General features: G+C 42.6%; 1 protein-coding gene across 2 annotated transcripts in view; it reads right to left on the bottom strand.

Moving 5' to 3' along the window:
• LOC132882088 (protein MTSS 1-like) overlaps positions 1-17416 on the bottom strand; it is a 115221-nt gene that overhangs the window by 10374 nt on the left and 87431 nt on the right. The window contains exons 10-13 of one of the 2 annotated variants that reach the window (XM_060915320.1): positions 12653-12863; positions 8193-8288; positions 7746-7949; positions 7420-7569 (exon numbers count right to left, since the gene is read on the bottom strand). In XM_060915320.1, coding sequence (XP_060771303.1) covers positions 7420-7569; positions 7746-7949; positions 8193-8288; positions 12653-12863 — 661 coding nt within the window. The remainder of the gene's footprint in view (positions 1-7419; positions 7570-7745; positions 7950-8192; positions 8289-12652; positions 12864-17416) is intronic. The other variant, XM_060915321.1, reaches the window with a different exon arrangement.

Below are 17416 nucleotides of genomic sequence, written 5' to 3'. Positions count from 1 at the left end.
CAGCACTGTGACGCTACCTCCAGTGGGTCAGAACAAGCGGATGTGGGTGTCTTACTATGGCGAGAGAGAAGGAACAAACCGCGAAGGGAAAAATACCGCGCGCTGACGTCATTAAGGTGCGACACGAGGAAATAAAATAAATTCAACAAATGTTTGGGTTTTTACTGAACAAACAAACAAAATGAATGAGTGACTTAAAAAAAGAATGTGGGTGTCTTTGTAAAAACTGTTTTGATTGGCTATTATAACAGAGCATGCTGCATGTTTTTTGGTTTTGTAGCGCAGAGTACCTGGCTAACTGCAGGAAGCGGTTAGCTGCACAGCTAATGTAGCCATTGCAAGGCTAACGTGGCACCGATTTTAAAACACGGCAAAACGACTTAACAGTTATACACTTATTTGTTCGCTGTTTGTGGCTGATGCGGCAGGGATGCTTGGTACGGACCCAGGCTTCAGTGACAGTTGATGTGCAAAACCTGCCCTGTACTGTTCCAAGTTGTGGAAACATTCATCAGGAAAATGCTTCCGACAAACATACACCGTCTTAGGTAGACTCGACGGCGTATTATTGAAGTAAATAAAATGAATCCACTGCGTCTTCAGGGGCTCTCCCGTCGGCAGTAAAAACAGACTCCTTTCTGTGTTGTCACATCCATGTACAGCGCAATTTTCATGTTTCGCTCGCTTAGGTGGTGCCATGTTGTTGTGTCCTCCCTCTATGGTCTCCTCACTGCAACTGGGCGGGGCAATCCATACAGTGGGTGGGAATCCAGAGGGGGGGCGTGGGGATCATCCCCCTTGCTGACGTAGTAAAGGGAAGAGTTTATCAACGCGCCGTTTTGACGCGCCATTCTCAAATGTTGGGCATAGTTTGGTTTACACATTATGAAATTTCTAGCCACTGGGGTGACTTAAGAAGGTCAGAGGAACTCATTTTAACGTTAAAAAACCTCAGAAAGTGAAAATTTCATGCCATGGGACCTTTAAGTAAAGTTTAAAACATGCAAAGACTGTAGAAGTTAAGTAAAAGTTTAAAACATGTAAAGATGACGATATTTATCAGTTAGCAGAAAGCATCTGAAAACAGCTTGGTCTTTAGTCTAGATTTGAAGCTGCAACAGCAGGAGCATTTTTGATGTCCTCTGGGAGTTGGTTCCATAGCTGCACTGCATAGTAGCTAAAAGCTGCTTCACCACACTTTGTTTTAACAACTGGTTTTACCAGTAAATTTTGCTGCTGCGATCTGGTAGATCTGATTGGGTTAGGCCGCTGCAACATATCAGAGAGGTAATTGGGCCCTGTACCATTTAGAGATTTGTACACCAGCAGCAATGCTTTAAAGTCAATTCTGTAGCTTACTGGAAGCCAGTGAAGGGACCTTAGAATTGGAGTAATGTGCTCTGTTCTTTTTGTTGGTGTGAGAACCCTAGCCGCTGCATTTTGAACCAGCTGAAGTCGTTTGATGGTCTTTTTTGGCAGGCCTGTGAAAAGGCCATTGCAGTAATCAACCCTACTAGAGATGAAGGCATGTATTAGTTTTTCCAGATCATTTTTTGACATAAGTCCTCTTAGTTTGGAAATGTTTTTTAGGTGATAAAATGCCGTTTTAGTGATTGCTTTCATGTGACTGTCAAAGTTTAGCTCGCTGTCAATGAAAACCCCAAGATTTTTAACCATTTCTTTTGTTTTAATCCCCTTTGTGTCAAGAATAGTGGTAATCCTGAGTCTTTCATCTTTTTTCCCCAAATAGAATTACTTCTGTTTTATCTGTGTTCAGCTGAAGAAAATTTTGTGACATCCAGTTGTTGATTTGGTCGATACACTGGTAGAGACATTCAAGGGGGGCATAATCATTAGGCGATAGAGCAAAATAAATTTGGGTGTCATCTGCATAGCAGTGATACAAATGAAACAAAAATCATAGTGCCAAATGAAAGGCCGTATGGGAGTTCCTATATGCTCATAACAGTAAATATCTGTCTATCGGCAACCGTTTTTGAGTTCTCATCTCATCTCATTATCTCTAGCCGCTTTATCCTGTTCTACAGGGTTGCAGGCAAGCTGGAGCCTATCCCAGCTGACTACGGGCGAAAGGCAGGGTACACCCTGGACAAGTCGCCAGGTCATCACAGGGCTGACACATAGACACAGACAACCATTCACACTCACATTCACACCTACGGTCAATTTAGAGCCACCAGTTAACCTAACCTGCATGTCTTTGGACTGTGGGGGAAACCGGAGCACCCGGAGGAAACCCACGCGGACACGGGGAGAACATGCAAACTCCACACAGAAAGGCCCTCGCCGGCCCCGGGGCTCGAACCCGGACCTTCTTGCTGTGAGGCGACAGCGCTAACCACTACACCACCGTGCCTCCCGTTTTTGAGTTATAACGGAAAATATGTTATTTTGCCCGAAAGGTTGACCTTTCCATTGACCTTGACCTAATTACCCCCAAAATTTAATCAGGTAATCTATGGACCATTGCCCACCTACGCTGAAAATTTGAAATCAATAGGTGCAACCTTCTAGACGGTAGATTGACACACACACACACACACACACAAACAAACCAACCGCACTGATTACAATACCTCGCCCGCGACAGAGTAAGCACTGAATTAGGAGGCGTGTCCAAACTTTTGACTGGTACTGTCCATTAAAAATGTTTGTTTCATGGATTTTGTTGTTTATCATTCTGTAATCATATTTGCAACAGTGTACTGCCACTATAAAAACAATACAACTGTTTTACTGCACATATGGCCCTTTTCCACTACCCTTTTTCAGCTCACTTCAGCTCGCTTCAGCTCACTTCAGCCCGACATGGCTCGCGTTTCGACTATCTCAAACCAGCACGACTCAGCTCGCTTCAGCCCTGCTTAGCCCCCAAAACTCGCACGGTTTTGGAGTGAGGCTGAAGCGAGCCAAACCGTGCCGAGTGAGGCTGGGGGCGTGAGCAGACACTCCCCTGTGCACTGATTGGTGAGGAGGAGTGTCCTCACATGCCCACACACGCCCCGCGAGCATGCTGGGATCTGTAAACACCGTAAACCTGGAAGAAGAATAATTACGAATTACGAGAATTTCTGAAGCCTTATGCGCCTCGCCTCATCTATACGCTCTTGCCAGTATCTGTCCGCGTTGTCGGTGACAACAAGCCACAGCACCAAGACCAGCAAAACTAACGACTCCATGTCCTCCATGTTTATTGTTTACTATTCGGGTCGTGAGACTACCGCTTAAAAGATCACTGATGTCACTGTTTGCGCTGCTTAACGACATCACGTGACGTCCACCCACTTTCGCTAACTCCACCCAATGTGTCCACCCACTTCCAGCCAGCACGGTTCAGCGCGGTGGTAGTCGAAATGCAACTCCAACAGCCCCACTCAGCTCGACTCAGCCGCGTTTGTAGTGGAAAAGCGGCAATAGAGTGTATTAATAACAAGACTGTCAATGACGGTGTAGCTCACTCCGGCCCCGTCTAGTCCAGAAGGAACAATTTAAAGCGGGCCACCTTTCTTGCGCGATAAATGTTACAAGCTATATATAGAAGCGATATCCACCCTAGGAATACCGACCTATTCGCCAGAAAGAATCCAAAACGGCGAGGAATTGACCGAGAAGAAGCGATTTTTGCCGAACTGCTCATTAAGGCTTAATTAGTCCATAACTTCATCAATAATTGTAATTAATCAAGTCTGGATAAAAAAAAAAAAAAAAAGTTATATGCCCCCTAGGTACCCTTACCTTCATGCCAGAAAGAATGAAAATCAGTTAAGAATTGAGGGAGAAGAAGTGATGTGTGGAAACTACTCGTTAGGGATTGATTAATTACTCCATATCTTCATTATTCATTTCAGTTATGCAAATCTGTGTCGAAGCTATACTAGTGCATCTCAAAAAATTAGAATACCATGAAAAAGTTCCTTTTTTTCATAATTTAATTCAGAAAGGTAAACTTTCATATATTCTATATTCATTACATGTAAAGTGAAATATTTAAAGCCTTTTTTGTTTTAATTTTGATGATTATGGCTTATAGCTCATGAAAATCAGAAATCCAGTATCTCAGATTATTAGAATATTCCCTAAGATCAATCAAAAAAAGAATTTACAATACAGAAATGTCCAACTTCTGGAAAGTATATTCATTTATACACTCAGTACTTGGTTGGGGCTCCTTTACCATGAATTACTGTATCAATGTGGTGTGGCATGGAGGTGATCAGTCTGTGGCACTGCTGAGGTGTTATTGAAGCCCACGTTGCTTTGATAGTGGCTTTCAGCATATCTGTATTTTTGGGTCGGGTGTTTCTCATCTTCCTCTTGACAATACCCCATAGATTCTCTATGGAGGCGGCACGGTGGTGTAGTGGTTAGCGCCATCGCCTCACAGCAAGAAGGTCCGGGTTCGAGCCCCGTGGCTGGTGAGGGCCTTTCTGTGCGGAGTTTGCATGTTCTCCCCGTGTCCCCATGTGTTTCCTCCGGGTGCTCCAGTTTCCCCCACAGTCCAAAGACATGCAGGTTAGGTTAACTGGTGACCCTAAATTGACCGTAGGTGTGAATGTGAGTGTGAATGGTTGTCTGTGTCTATGTGTCAGCCCTGTGATGACCTGGCGACTTGTCCAGGGTGTACCCCGCCTTTCGCCCGTAGTCAGCTGGGATAGGCTCCAGCTTGCCTGCGACCCTGTAGAACAGGATAAAGCGGCTAGAGATAATGAGATGAGATTCTCTATGGGGTTCAGGTCAGGCAAGTTGGCTGGCCAATCAAACACAGTAATATCATGGTCAGCAAACCATTTGGTAGTAGTTTTGGCACTGTGGGTAGGTGCTAAGTCCTGCTGGAAAAGGAAATCAGCATCTCCAAAAAGCTCGTCAGCAGATGGAAGCATGAAGTGCTCCAAAATCTCCTGGTAGATGGCTGTGTTGACTTTGGACTTGATAAAATACAGTGGACCAACACCAGCAGATGACATGGCACCCCAAATCATCACAGACTGTGGAAACTTCACACTGGGCTTCAAACACCTTGGATTCTGTGCCTCTCCACTCTTCCTCCAGACTCTAGAACCGTGATTTCCAAAGTAAATGCAAAATGTACTTTCATCTGAAAAGAGGACTTTGGACCACTGAGCAATAGTCCATTTCTTTCTCTCCTTAGCCCAGATAAGACACTTCTGACATTGTCTCTGGCTCAGGAGTCGCTTGATATTAGGAATGTGAAAGTTGTATCCCCTTTCTTGAAGATGTCTGTTCGTGATGGGTCTTGATACACTGACACCAGCCTCAGTCCACTCCTTGTGAAGCTCTCCCAAGTTCTTGAATCAACTTTTGACAATCCTCTCAAGACTGCGTCCATCCCGGTTGCTTGTGCACCTTTTCCAGCCACCCTTTTCAGCAATGACCTTTTATGGCTTACCCTCCTTGTGGAGGGCATCAGTGATCATCTTCTGGACAACAGTCAAGTCAGCAGTCTTCCCCATGATTGTGGTTGTGTGTACTGAACTAGACCAAGAGATACACTGTGTTCATACTGTTTTACTCAAACTCGAAATGAAATATTCTAATATTTTGAGATTTTTTTTTTATGTTTTTGTACTGTATGCCATACTGATTAAAATTAAAATAGAAAAATGCTTGAAACATTTTAGTTTATGTGTAATGAGTCTATAATGTGTAACATTTTCACTTTCTTAAATAACTGATGGAAAATATTGAACTTTTTCACAATATTCTAATTTTTTGTGATGCACTAGTATATGCACCCCAGGCAGACCTACCTTCCTGCCAAAAAGAATAAAAATCAGTGAAGAATTGAGAAAAGAATTGATTTTCGTGAAATGTGGATGACGACGGACGACACATGACGGCGGATGAGATGATGATAATAATAATAATAATCGCTAAATGAGTGCTAGTGGAAAAACAACAGTACTGTATGTACCGATGTGGACTTAAAGACAGTTTGACACTTTTGATGATGATGCCCTTTATTGTCACTAGTCACATGTACCAGCGAAATTAGCCGTCAACCTGTCCGTACATATACAACATACAATTGACATCGGGTAGACAGGACAGGAAGACAGGGATAAAGATAAAAAGGAAACACAACATGAGGAGAGATAAGGAAAAAAAAAAAAGAACACCCCCACTATGCTCCTGTCAGGAGTACAGTGTGGGAACATTTAAAAAAACCTTTGCACATAAGCACACAACAACACAAGTACACTTTAAACACGGGACTTGAGGGGGGGGAATCAGGGGTAGGGGGTAAGGGGGGGAGGAGGTAATCCAGCGCAAGCAAGCAGCTGTCCGCTCCTGCAGCCATGAAGGCGCTGGTCACGCACCCGCTTGTCACACTGGGAGTAAAAATGGCGACCGCGGAAAGTCAGAGAAGGAATGCGAGAGTGTCTCCCGGCAGTGACCTTCAGGGGGAAATGTTGCCTCAGCAACGGCCTGAACCATATTTTAAAATGTAAACGGACAGAAATTTACTGTGAAATCTAAAGGAAATGTTTTACAGTGAAATAACAAAACGTAAACCTTTCAGAAACCAAACATCAAATTTAAGTGTAAACCAGCTCGGGATTAGTCACTGTGCAGTGAGGATGGGAATACGCGGTCTACAGGCGCCGTTTGCTTGTGAACTCTGGCCTTGGAAACCTGCAGTGATGTGTAGAAATTTTACAGCACACACTACAGAGCTCATGACCATGACCATAGGTCCTATGGTCATGAGCTTTGGGTAATGACCGAAAGGACAAGATCGCGGATACAAGCGGCTGAAATGAGTTTCCTTCGCAGGGTGGCTGGGCGCTCCCTTAGAGATAGGGTGAGAAGCACAGTCACTCGGGAGGAGCTCGGAGTAGAGCCGCTGCTGCTCCACATCGAGAGGAATCAGCTGAGGTGGCTCGGGCATCTTTTTCGGATGCCTCCTGGACGCCTCCCTGGGGAGGTGTTCCAGGCATGTCCCCCCGGGAGGAGGCCCCGGGGAAGACCCAGGACACGCTGGAGGGACCCATGTCTCTCGGCTGGCCTGGGAACGCCTCGGTGTTCTTCCCGAGGAGCTGGCCGAGGTGTCTGGGGAGAGGGAAGTTTGGGCTTCCCTGCTTAGACTGCTGCCTCCGCGACCCGGTCCCGGATAAAGCGGAAGAAGACGAGACGAGACACTACAGAGCGGTCGCACAAGCACCAAGAATAACGTGGTATTGAAATGTCGCGTGAGAACGAAGCTTTAAAGATGACTTTAATCGTTATAGAGTGGTAAGGTGTGGCTTTGAACCCCGCCCTTTTTCCATGGCTCCTGATCAGATCATAACATGCTGGAATACAGTAGGTGAAGAAAGCAGGACTCTGTACTGTACTTGTGATCATAAATAATCATAAAGTTTGTGCTGTGTTGCTCACCCTGGGTTTACTGAGAGTGCTGGAGTTGAAGCTGGCTTTCTGAGCTTCATCTCTGGAGCTGCTGCACTCATTGTTCTCCCTCGCTCTCTCCTTCACCCTCCTCAGTGTGTTCACCATCGGCTGGTCATACGGACCCGGCCGGGCCCAGTCCTAAACAAGCACAGGCACGGAAAGAAATCTGTCTTTCTCAATGTTATTTATTCACACTGTGTGTGTGGAAAAGTGCAGGAGTAAAAAAAAAATAATAACATTCGAACCGAAGCAAGGATAAGCAGTGATGGTGTGATGGATGGACAGAGAACAGGTGAGAGACGAGTGGAACTGACCTTCCAGCTGGGCACTCTGTGTGAGAGGGGAAAGGTGCCGGGACCCACAGGAAAAGATGACTCGAAATCCACCTCTGGGGAGGAGCCAGGCTGAGACCACGCCCATGCAGGGCCAGGAGTGTGTGATGAGGAAGGTGGAGATGATGGAATGATGAAGAGGGAAGGGTCCACTGAATTAAACTGTGACGAGCTGCTGTTTACCAACTGAACGGGTGAAGTAAATAAAAAATTAAAATAAAAAAAAAAGACAGACAGAATGAATGAGAAATCATATGAAATGTGCAACACGAAGCTAAAATGATGATGATGATGAAATGGAGGCAAATATAAAAGACAACAGGGCAACTGCTGTGTGTTAGAGATCTTGTTTAGGGTACCTCTTTCCTTTGGGTGAAAGTGTGTGTGTGTGTGTGTGTGTGTGTGTGTGTGTGTGTGTGTGTGTGTCACCTTGTCTTCAGTGTTGGTGTTGGAGTCAGGTAATGTGGGAGTGAGGCTGTCTGTGATTGGCTGAGCTGATTCATCAGGGCAGGATGAGTCAGAGCACTGAACACACACGCAAAGCCATGCAGAGCGTGCGTGTACATAAACGGACACAGGGAGGACAACAAAACACACAAACACACACACAAAGGAAAACATTAGCGCTCTGCAAAAGAAATGAGAAGGATGCACTGAGCAGCGGGATGTGAGAGCCAAAGCCATGAGTTCCAAACATTAATAACTAATTACTAAAGCGCCACATCAGATCAGAGCAGAACACACAGAGAGAGAGAGACAGAGAGAGAGAGAGAGAGAGAGAGAGAGAGAGAGAGAGAGAGAGAGCCTATCTCAGATGTCAGAATGCTAAGAAGAGACATTCAAAGGTTTGAAGGATGTGCTTTGTGCTTATCTGTGTGTGTGTGTGTGTGTGTGTGTGTGTGTGTGTGTGTGTGTGTGTGTGTGTGTGTGTGAGTGAGAGAGAGAATGACTCATCAGTTTGTGCTGTTCCACTACAGCAGTGCTGCAGCTTAATCTGAAAACCTTGCGCACTTTTCCACGTCAAAAGCCGGTTCTCATACATTGACGTGCATCGTTTCATCACCATGGCAACCCAAGTTAAGTTTAAAAAAAAAAAAAAAGACATAACACACGGCTAATGAAATACATAAGCAAAATTCATATAACTGAGTCAAATGTCAGAGAAGGAAACTGAAGTCAAGCTGAAGATAGACAGACAGACAGACAGACAGACAGACAGACAGACAGACAGACAGATAGATAGATAGATAGATAGATAGATAGATAGATAATTCAAGTTGAAGACAGACAGACAGATAGATAGCTAGACGGTCAAGATGAACATAGATAGATAGATAATTCAAGTTATAGATAGATAGATAGATAGATAGATAGATAGATAGATAGATAGATAGATAGATAGATAGATAGATAGATAGATAGATAGATAATTCAAGTTGAAGACAGACAGACAGATAGATCAAGTTGAAGACAGACAGACAGATAATTCAAGTTGAAGACAGACAGACAGACAGACAGACAGACAGACAGACAGACAGATAGATAGATAATTCAAGTTGAAGATAGATAGATAGATAGATAGATAGATAGATAGATAGATAGATAGATAGATAGATAGATAGATAGATAGATAGATAATTCAAGTTGAAGACAGAGACAGACAGACAGATAATTCAAGTTGAAGACAGACAGACAGATAGATAATTCAAGTTGAAGACAGACAGACAGATAGATAGCTAGACGGTCAAGATGAACATAGATAGATAGATAATTCAAGTTATAGATAGATAGATAGATAGATAGATAGATAGATAGATAGATAGATAGATAGATAGATAGATAGATAGATAGATAGATAGATAATTCAAGTTGAAGACAGACAGACAGATAGATCAAGTTGAAGACAGACAGACAGATAATTCAAGTTGAAGACAGACAGACAGACAGACAGACAGACAGATAGATAATTCAAGTTGAAGATAGATAGATAGATAGATAGATAGATAGATAGATAGATAGATAGATAGATAGATAGATAGATAGATAGATAGATAGATAGATAATTCAAGTTGAAGACAGAGACAGACAGACAGACAGATAATTCAAGTTGAAGACAGACAGACAGATAGATAATTCAAGTTGAAGATAGATAGATAGATAGATAGATAGATAGATAGATAGATAATTCAAGTTGAAGATAGATCGATCGATAGATCGATAGATCGATAGATAGATAGATAGATAGATAGATAATTCAAGTTGAAGACAGACAGACAGATAGATCAAGTTGAAGACAGACAGACAGACAGACAGACAGACAGACAGACAGATAATTCAAGTTATAGATAGATAGATAGATAGATAGATAGATAGATAGATAGATAGATAGATAGATAGATAATTCAAGTTGAAGACAGACAGACAGATAGATCAAGTTGAAGACAGACAGACAGACAGACAGACAGACTCAAGTTGAAGACAGACAGACAGATAGATCAAGTTGAAGACAGACAGACAGATAGATCAAGTTGAAGACAGATAGATAGATAGATAGATAGATAGATAGATAGATAGATAGATAGATAGATAATTCAAGTTGAAGACAGACATAGATAGATACAGTGGTGCTTGAAAGTTTGTGAACCCTTTAGAATTTTCTATATTTCTGCATAAATGTGGCCTAAAACATCATCAGATTTTCACACAAGTCCTAAAAGTAGATAAAGAGAACCCAGTTAAACAAATGAAACAAAAATATTATACTTGCTCATTTATTTATTGAGGAAAATGATCCAATATTACATATCTGTGAGTGGCAAAAGTATGTGAACCTCTAGGATTAGCAGTTAATTTGAAGGTGAAATTAGAGTCAGGTGTTTTCAATCAATGGGATGACAATCAGGTGTGAGTGGGCACCCTGTTTTATTTAAAGAACAGGGATCTATCAAAGTCTGATCTTCACAACACATGTTTGTGGAAGTGTATCATGGCACAAACAAAGGAGATTTCTGAGGACCTCAGAAAAAGCATTGTTGATGCTCATCAGGCTAGAAAAGGTTACAAAACCATCTCTAAAGAGTTTGAACTCCACCAATCCACAGTCAGACAGATTGTGTACAAATGGAGGAAATTCAAGACCACTGTTACCCTCCCCACGAGTGGTCGACCAACAAAGATCACTCCAAGAGCAAGGTGTGTAATAGTCAGCGAGGTCACAAAGGACCCCAGGGTAACTTCTAAGCAACTGAAGGCCTCTCTCACATTGGCTAATGTTAATGTTCATGAGTCCACCATCAGGAGAACACTGAACAACAATGGTGTGCATGGCAGGGTTGCAAGGAGAAAGCCACTGCTCTCCAAAAAGAACATTGCTGCTCATCTGCAGTTTTCTAAAGATCACGTGGACAAGCCAGAAGGCTATTGGAAAAATGTTTTGTAGACGGATGAGACCAAAATAGAACTTTTTGGTTTAAATGAGAAGCGTTATGTTTGGAGAAAGGAAAACACTGCATTCCAGCATAAGAACCTTATCCCATCTGTGAAACATGGTGGCGGTAGTATCATGGTTTGGGCCTGTTTTGCTCCATCTGGGCCAGGACGGCTTGCCATCATTGATGGAACAATGAATTCTGAATTATACCAGCGAATTCTAAAGGAAAATGTCAGGACATCTGTCCATGAACTGTATCTCAAGAGAAGGTGGGTCATGTAGCAAGACAACGACCCTAAGCACACAAGTCGTTCTACCAAAGAATGGTTAAAGAAGAATAAAGTTAAAGTTTTGGAATGGCCAAGTCAAAGTCCTGACCTTAATCCAATGGAAATGTTGTGGAAGGACCTGAAGCGAGCAGTTCATGTGAGGAAACCCACCAACATCCCAGAGTTGAAGCTGTTCTGTACGGAGGAATGGGCTAAAATTCCTCCAAGCCGGTGTGCAGGACTGATCAACAGTTACCGCAAACGTTTAGTTGCAGTTATTGCTGCACAAGGGGGTCACACCAGATACTGAAAGCAAAGGTTCACATACTTTTGCTACTCACAGATAAGTAATATTGGATCATTTTCCTCAATCAATAAATGAGCAAGTATAATATTTTTGTCTCATTTGTTTAACTGGGTTCTCTTTATCTACTTTTAGGACTTGTGTGAAAATCTGATGATGTTTTAGGTCATATTTATGCAGAAATATAGACAATTCTAAAGGGTTCACAAACTTTCAAGCACCACTGTAGGTAGGTAGGTAGGTAGATAGATAGATAGATAGATAGATAGATAGATAGATAGATAGATAGATAGATAGATAGATAGATAGATAGATCAAGTTGAAGACAGACACAGACAGACAGACAGATAGATAGATTTGCTCCACCTTACACATGCCATTGTTTGAATGTGATTAAATAAACAAATGTTAAGATGATATCCGGATATTGAAATCCCCACATCCCTAATATTCTGACTCGCCCGTGTCCCATTATGTAACCTCTCAGATTGCGAGCCGGTTTTTAAAAAGGCTGCTTGGATGTCGATGAAAAAGATGTAAGTGTCTCCAGCTGCATGGCTTCCTAATGTAATAGTGAACGCTCCCTAGCAACAGGAGACAGTTCCCATGGCAGCGTGAGCAGGCAGGGTTTGGTAATAATGCATATTCATTACTGCGTGCAGTGACAGGCTCTCGACGCCTGATGCAATATGCATGAGGAAGAGCTGCAATAAGACACGCATTCAGAAGAACGTGAGTAAATGTCACAGCCACTTCGTGAAGTGTTCAGTCTTTTCTTGTATAAGACAGAGAAAAAGGTGGAGGTCTGTAAAGACTGCACTAGTTATCTGGTGTTCAGCATTAAGTGTGTTTCAATGTCACTGAGCATGCATGTGTATGAGCGTACCTGTACGCTCCCGTCTGGAGGCATAGGGGAGGGGCTCTTTGACTGACAGGTGTCCTGAGAGGTGAAGCCCGAGTCGTGGGAGGAGACACTGGGAAGGCGGACGGAGCCTTGCTGTGGGAGGGCGGAGCCTCGGTAACGGAAATGTGATGTGGGAGAGTGAGAATGAGAGCTGCTTGAACGGGAATCGCTGCTGTTCACGCTGTTCAGACTGCTGCTCAGAGAGAGAGAGAGGAGAGAGAGATTTTTTTCATTAAATACAACCTCAATTCCAAAAAAGTTGGGACAAAGTACAAATTGTAAATAAAAACGGAATGCAATAATTTACAAATCTCAAAAACTGATATTGTATTCACAATAGAACATAGGCAACATATCAAATGTAGAAAGTGAGACATTTTGAAATTTCATGCCAAATATTGGCTCATTTGAAATTTCATGACAGCAACACATCTCAAAAAAGTTGGGACAGGGGCAATAAGAGGCTGGAAAAGTTAAAGGAACAGCTGGAGGACCAAATTGCAACTCATTAGGTCAATTGGCAATAGGTCATTAACATGACTGGGTATAAAAAGAGCATCTTGGAGTGGCAGCGGCTCTCAGAAGTAAAGATGGGAAGAGGATCACCAATCCCCCTAATTCTGCGCCGACAAATAGTGGAGCAATATCAGAAAGGAGTTCGACAGTGTAAAATTGCAAAGAGTTTGAACATATCATCATCTACAGCGCATAATATCATCAAAAGATTCAGAGAATCTGGAAGAATCTCTGTGCGTAAGGGTCAAGGCCGGAAAACCATACTGGGTGCCCGTGATCTTCGGGCCCTTAGACAGCACTGCATCACATACAGGCATCCTTCTGTATTGGAAATCACAAAATGGGCTCAGGAATATTTCCAGAGAACATTATCTGTGAACACAATTCACCGTGCCATCCGCCGTTGCCAGCTAAAACTCTATAGTTCAAAGAAGAAGCCGTATCTAAACATGATCCAGAAGCACAGACGTCTTCTCTGGGCCAAGGCTCATTTAAAATGGACTGTGGCAAAGTGGAAAACTGTTCTGTGGTCAGACGAATCAAAATTTGAAGTTCTTTATGGAAATCAGGGACGCCGTGTCATTCGGACTAAAGAGGAGAAGGACGACCCAAGTTGTTATCAGCGCTCAGTTCAGAAGCCTGCATCTCTGATGGTATGGGGTTGCATTAGTGCGTGTGGCATGGGCAGCTTACACATCTGGAAAGACACTATCAATGCTGAAAGGTATATCCAGGTTCTAGAGCAACATATGCTCCCATCCAGACGACGTCTCTTTCAGGGAAGACCTTGCATTTTCCAACATGACAATGCCAGACCACATACTGCATCAATTACAGCATCATGGCTGCGTAGAAGAAGGGTCCGGGTACTGAACTGGCCAGCCTGCAGTCCAGATCTTTCACCCATAGAAAACATTTGGCGCATCATAAAACGGAAGATACGACAAAAAAGACCTAAGACAGTTGAGCAACTAGAATCCTACATTAGACAAGAATGGGTTAACATTCCTCTCCCTAAACTTGAGCAACTTGTCTCCTCAGTCCCCAGACGTTTACAGACTGTTGTAAAGAGAAAAGGGGATGTCTCACAGTGGGAAACATGGCCTTGTCCCAACTTTTTTGAGATGTGGTGTTGTCATGAAATTTAAAATCACCTAATTTTTCTCTTTAAATGATGCATTTTCTCAGTTTAAACATTTGATCTGTCATCTATGTTCTATTCTGAATAAAATATGGAATTTTGAAACTTCCACATCATTGCATTCCGTTTTTATTTACAACTTGTACTTTGTCCCAACTTTTTTGGAATCGGGGTTGTAGTATGTACAATAACTTCCATTTTGTGTGATAGAATATAATATCTATAATATGTGAGTAGTTTTGAGCTAGAATGTAGCATATGATTTTAGTCTTTATTTTCATATCCCCCCTAAAAGTAAGATGAACTGAACTTTGAACTAGTTCAGAATTAAAACTGAACTATGAACGTGACCAGTTCACTTTTAACATATTTGAACTGAACTTGAACTCGTTCAAAAAAAGTGTGAACTTGCACAACACTGGTGTCTTGCATTAACTGTGCTGTGCTTGAGTGTTGGTTTGTTTGTATGGTGTTGTCCGATAAGTCCATTTTGATTTTGGATAATTTGCGGGTTTATTTATTTATTTATTTTTTGATATTGCATTGTAACCTCTCAGTACTGGCTTGGGTAATTACAGCTAAGGGAGAGGCAAGTGTACTGGCTTACATGCATATCTTGTTTTTTGCTGGCTGTGGGTTATTTTCATTTGCGTGTCTTTTGTAACAGGTTTTATTGAGTGTGCATTTATTATTTGGGTTTGTATTTTTTTTTATTTGGCTTTTGCTGTAGAGTGCTGTGATTATTTGTGGGGTTAGGGGGACTGAGCCTATGTCGCATTGCTACACTGCTGCCTCTTGAGGCCCAGTTCATACAAGTTATGGACCCTTTTCACGTGACGTCACGACAAACGCGGCCGCCATTTTGGACATGAACTACCAGTAGTCTACCACAGCCAACAACGAGGAACGACGGCGAAGCATCGAAAGGAATATAGCCATCAAAGGAAGTTTTTACTTTCAGCAAGACTTCCATCATGCCATTATATTGTTGTGCACCTGGATGTAGTAACCATCAACACACAAGGCAAGATTTATCATTTTATCGGATCCCGACAGATGCTGACCGACGGAGAAGATGGATGGTCTCTAAAATACTGGCAAAATGATGTTTATTGACATAGCAATCGTGTGTAACGGGAAGCATTTGCATATCCGAAGTGTTGTGTTTACATCAAAGATAAAATAAACCGATATGACAACGACTGCTGCTGCCAGGTTGGGGACACAAACTAGTAGAAAGGAAATGTGCCAACAGTGCCAACACACTTCCTTTGTGGTCGATTCTGCTTTAAGGTAAGATGCATTTAATTATTCGTCTGCTGTGGGTTTGGAATCGGTAGCCTGACCGATTCGTTCATGTTTGTGGTTTGTTGACGCGTGTTGAAATGGAAGATTGGTTGTTGACATGATTTCCAGTGATGCTTTGGTGCTGCTGTGGATCAGATGTGTTGAGTAGCCTGACTGGTTTTTTTTTCTTGCATGTGGTATCATTGTTGACGCGAGGTTGTGTTTTGAACATGCCAATGCGGACACGATTTCCCCTGATGAGTTATGACTTCAGACGCAATGCGTGTGTGGAGTCCGCGTGATGTGCGTAAGATAGGCTTCTCATGTGTTTGGAGATCCGCGCTCTGAGACAAGCGCAAGCCCCCCCCCCCCCAAGGGAAAAAAAGGGACCCCCCGAAAATATCGGCATAGTTCGAACACTGGGTTGGAGAAAGTAATGGCAAATAGTGAGTGCACAAGCCATAGAAGGTAAACTGTACACAGCGCCAGGGCAGTGTGATGGTATGTCTACTTTTAGATTGCGTTAGCTTATCAATGAACACACTCGTCACTCGACGAGTTTCACGTCTTTACGACGGATACTTAAATGTGTGTTAGGTATTATTGTTGCAGTCTAAGCAGTCATTGTAGCAGCTAGATGAGCGAGAACCGAAAGGGTCTGTGCCGTAAACCGTTATTTCTTCATGTCCAAAATGGCGGTCGCGTTTACGAAGGTCACGTGAGTGAAAAGGGTCTATACTGGAGCTACAGTTAGGGCTGCTTGATTATGGAAAAAATAATAATCACGATTATTTCAGTCAATATTGAAATCACGATTATTCAAACGATTTTTTGAAACAATGCATTTATTCTGCATTTCTCTTTAAAACAAAAAAAAAAACCTTTGTTATTGATCATTTATGTTCACCTTTCTTTCAAACTGAAAATAAATATAGTCTAGAAAAACTTAAGTTTGCGATGTATAAAACAAAATAAAAATATTCTTTTGACATAAGACGGAGAAAAACAAATGTACACAGGCTGCATGTCTTTGGCTAAATAATATGCGATGGATGCTGCGAGTGCGTTGTGCCTCTCCGAACTCGTGGCGTTGTAGAGAGTGGCTGAAATGGATGGCTGCGTTGTCTTGCTGGTTGTGGCGGCATCGGCTTTATCTTTTTGTTTGTTTTTTATTGTTTCGTCGTGAATAACTTTATGGCTCAGTTTCAGGTGGTTGAAGAGGTTTGTAGCGTTGTCAAGAGGCGCAGATACTACCTTATTGCAAATCTTACACACGATGCGCTTCTGTTCCACGTCGGATTCTTCGAATCCCAAGTGATCCCATATTACAGACGTTTTTCGTCCCTTTTTGTCGAACCAACCGATTCTGCCCTCCTTCTGTCATCTTGCGAGCCTACCTCGCGCCAAACAATTCACAATCTCTCCTCCTTTCAGCTGCGTGAGTGGAGAGCCATAGAGACGCACACACTGCTTCCGCCGCGTCAGTGTTGTCGGCAAGTCTGCGCATGGGCCCGCGGGAAGGAAACGTATTGCGTGAGCGCGTCCCCGACAAATGGCAAAATAATCGTTTCAACTCGATTATATGAATTTTGAGATCGTTTGACACAAAAATCGAAATCGTGATCAAAATTCGATTAATTGCACAGCCCTACTACAGTTGCATGTTTTAAATATATTTTTATATTGAAATGAATTCTTAATAAAGTGTTGCATTTGAGGAATCATGCGTCTGCTGCATTCATTTAGTTGAATGGCCTGCTCTGTGGAGGAACACTACAGATTAATTTAAGGGTGATTCACTT

This window comes from Neoarius graeffei, chromosome 2 (assembly GCF_027579695.1).
Source record: "Neoarius graeffei isolate fNeoGra1 chromosome 2, fNeoGra1.pri, whole genome shotgun sequence".
Taxonomy (NCBI): Eukaryota; Metazoa; Chordata; class Actinopteri; order Siluriformes; family Ariidae; genus Neoarius; species Neoarius graeffei.
This window is presented reverse-complemented; position numbering and strand designations above follow the sequence as displayed.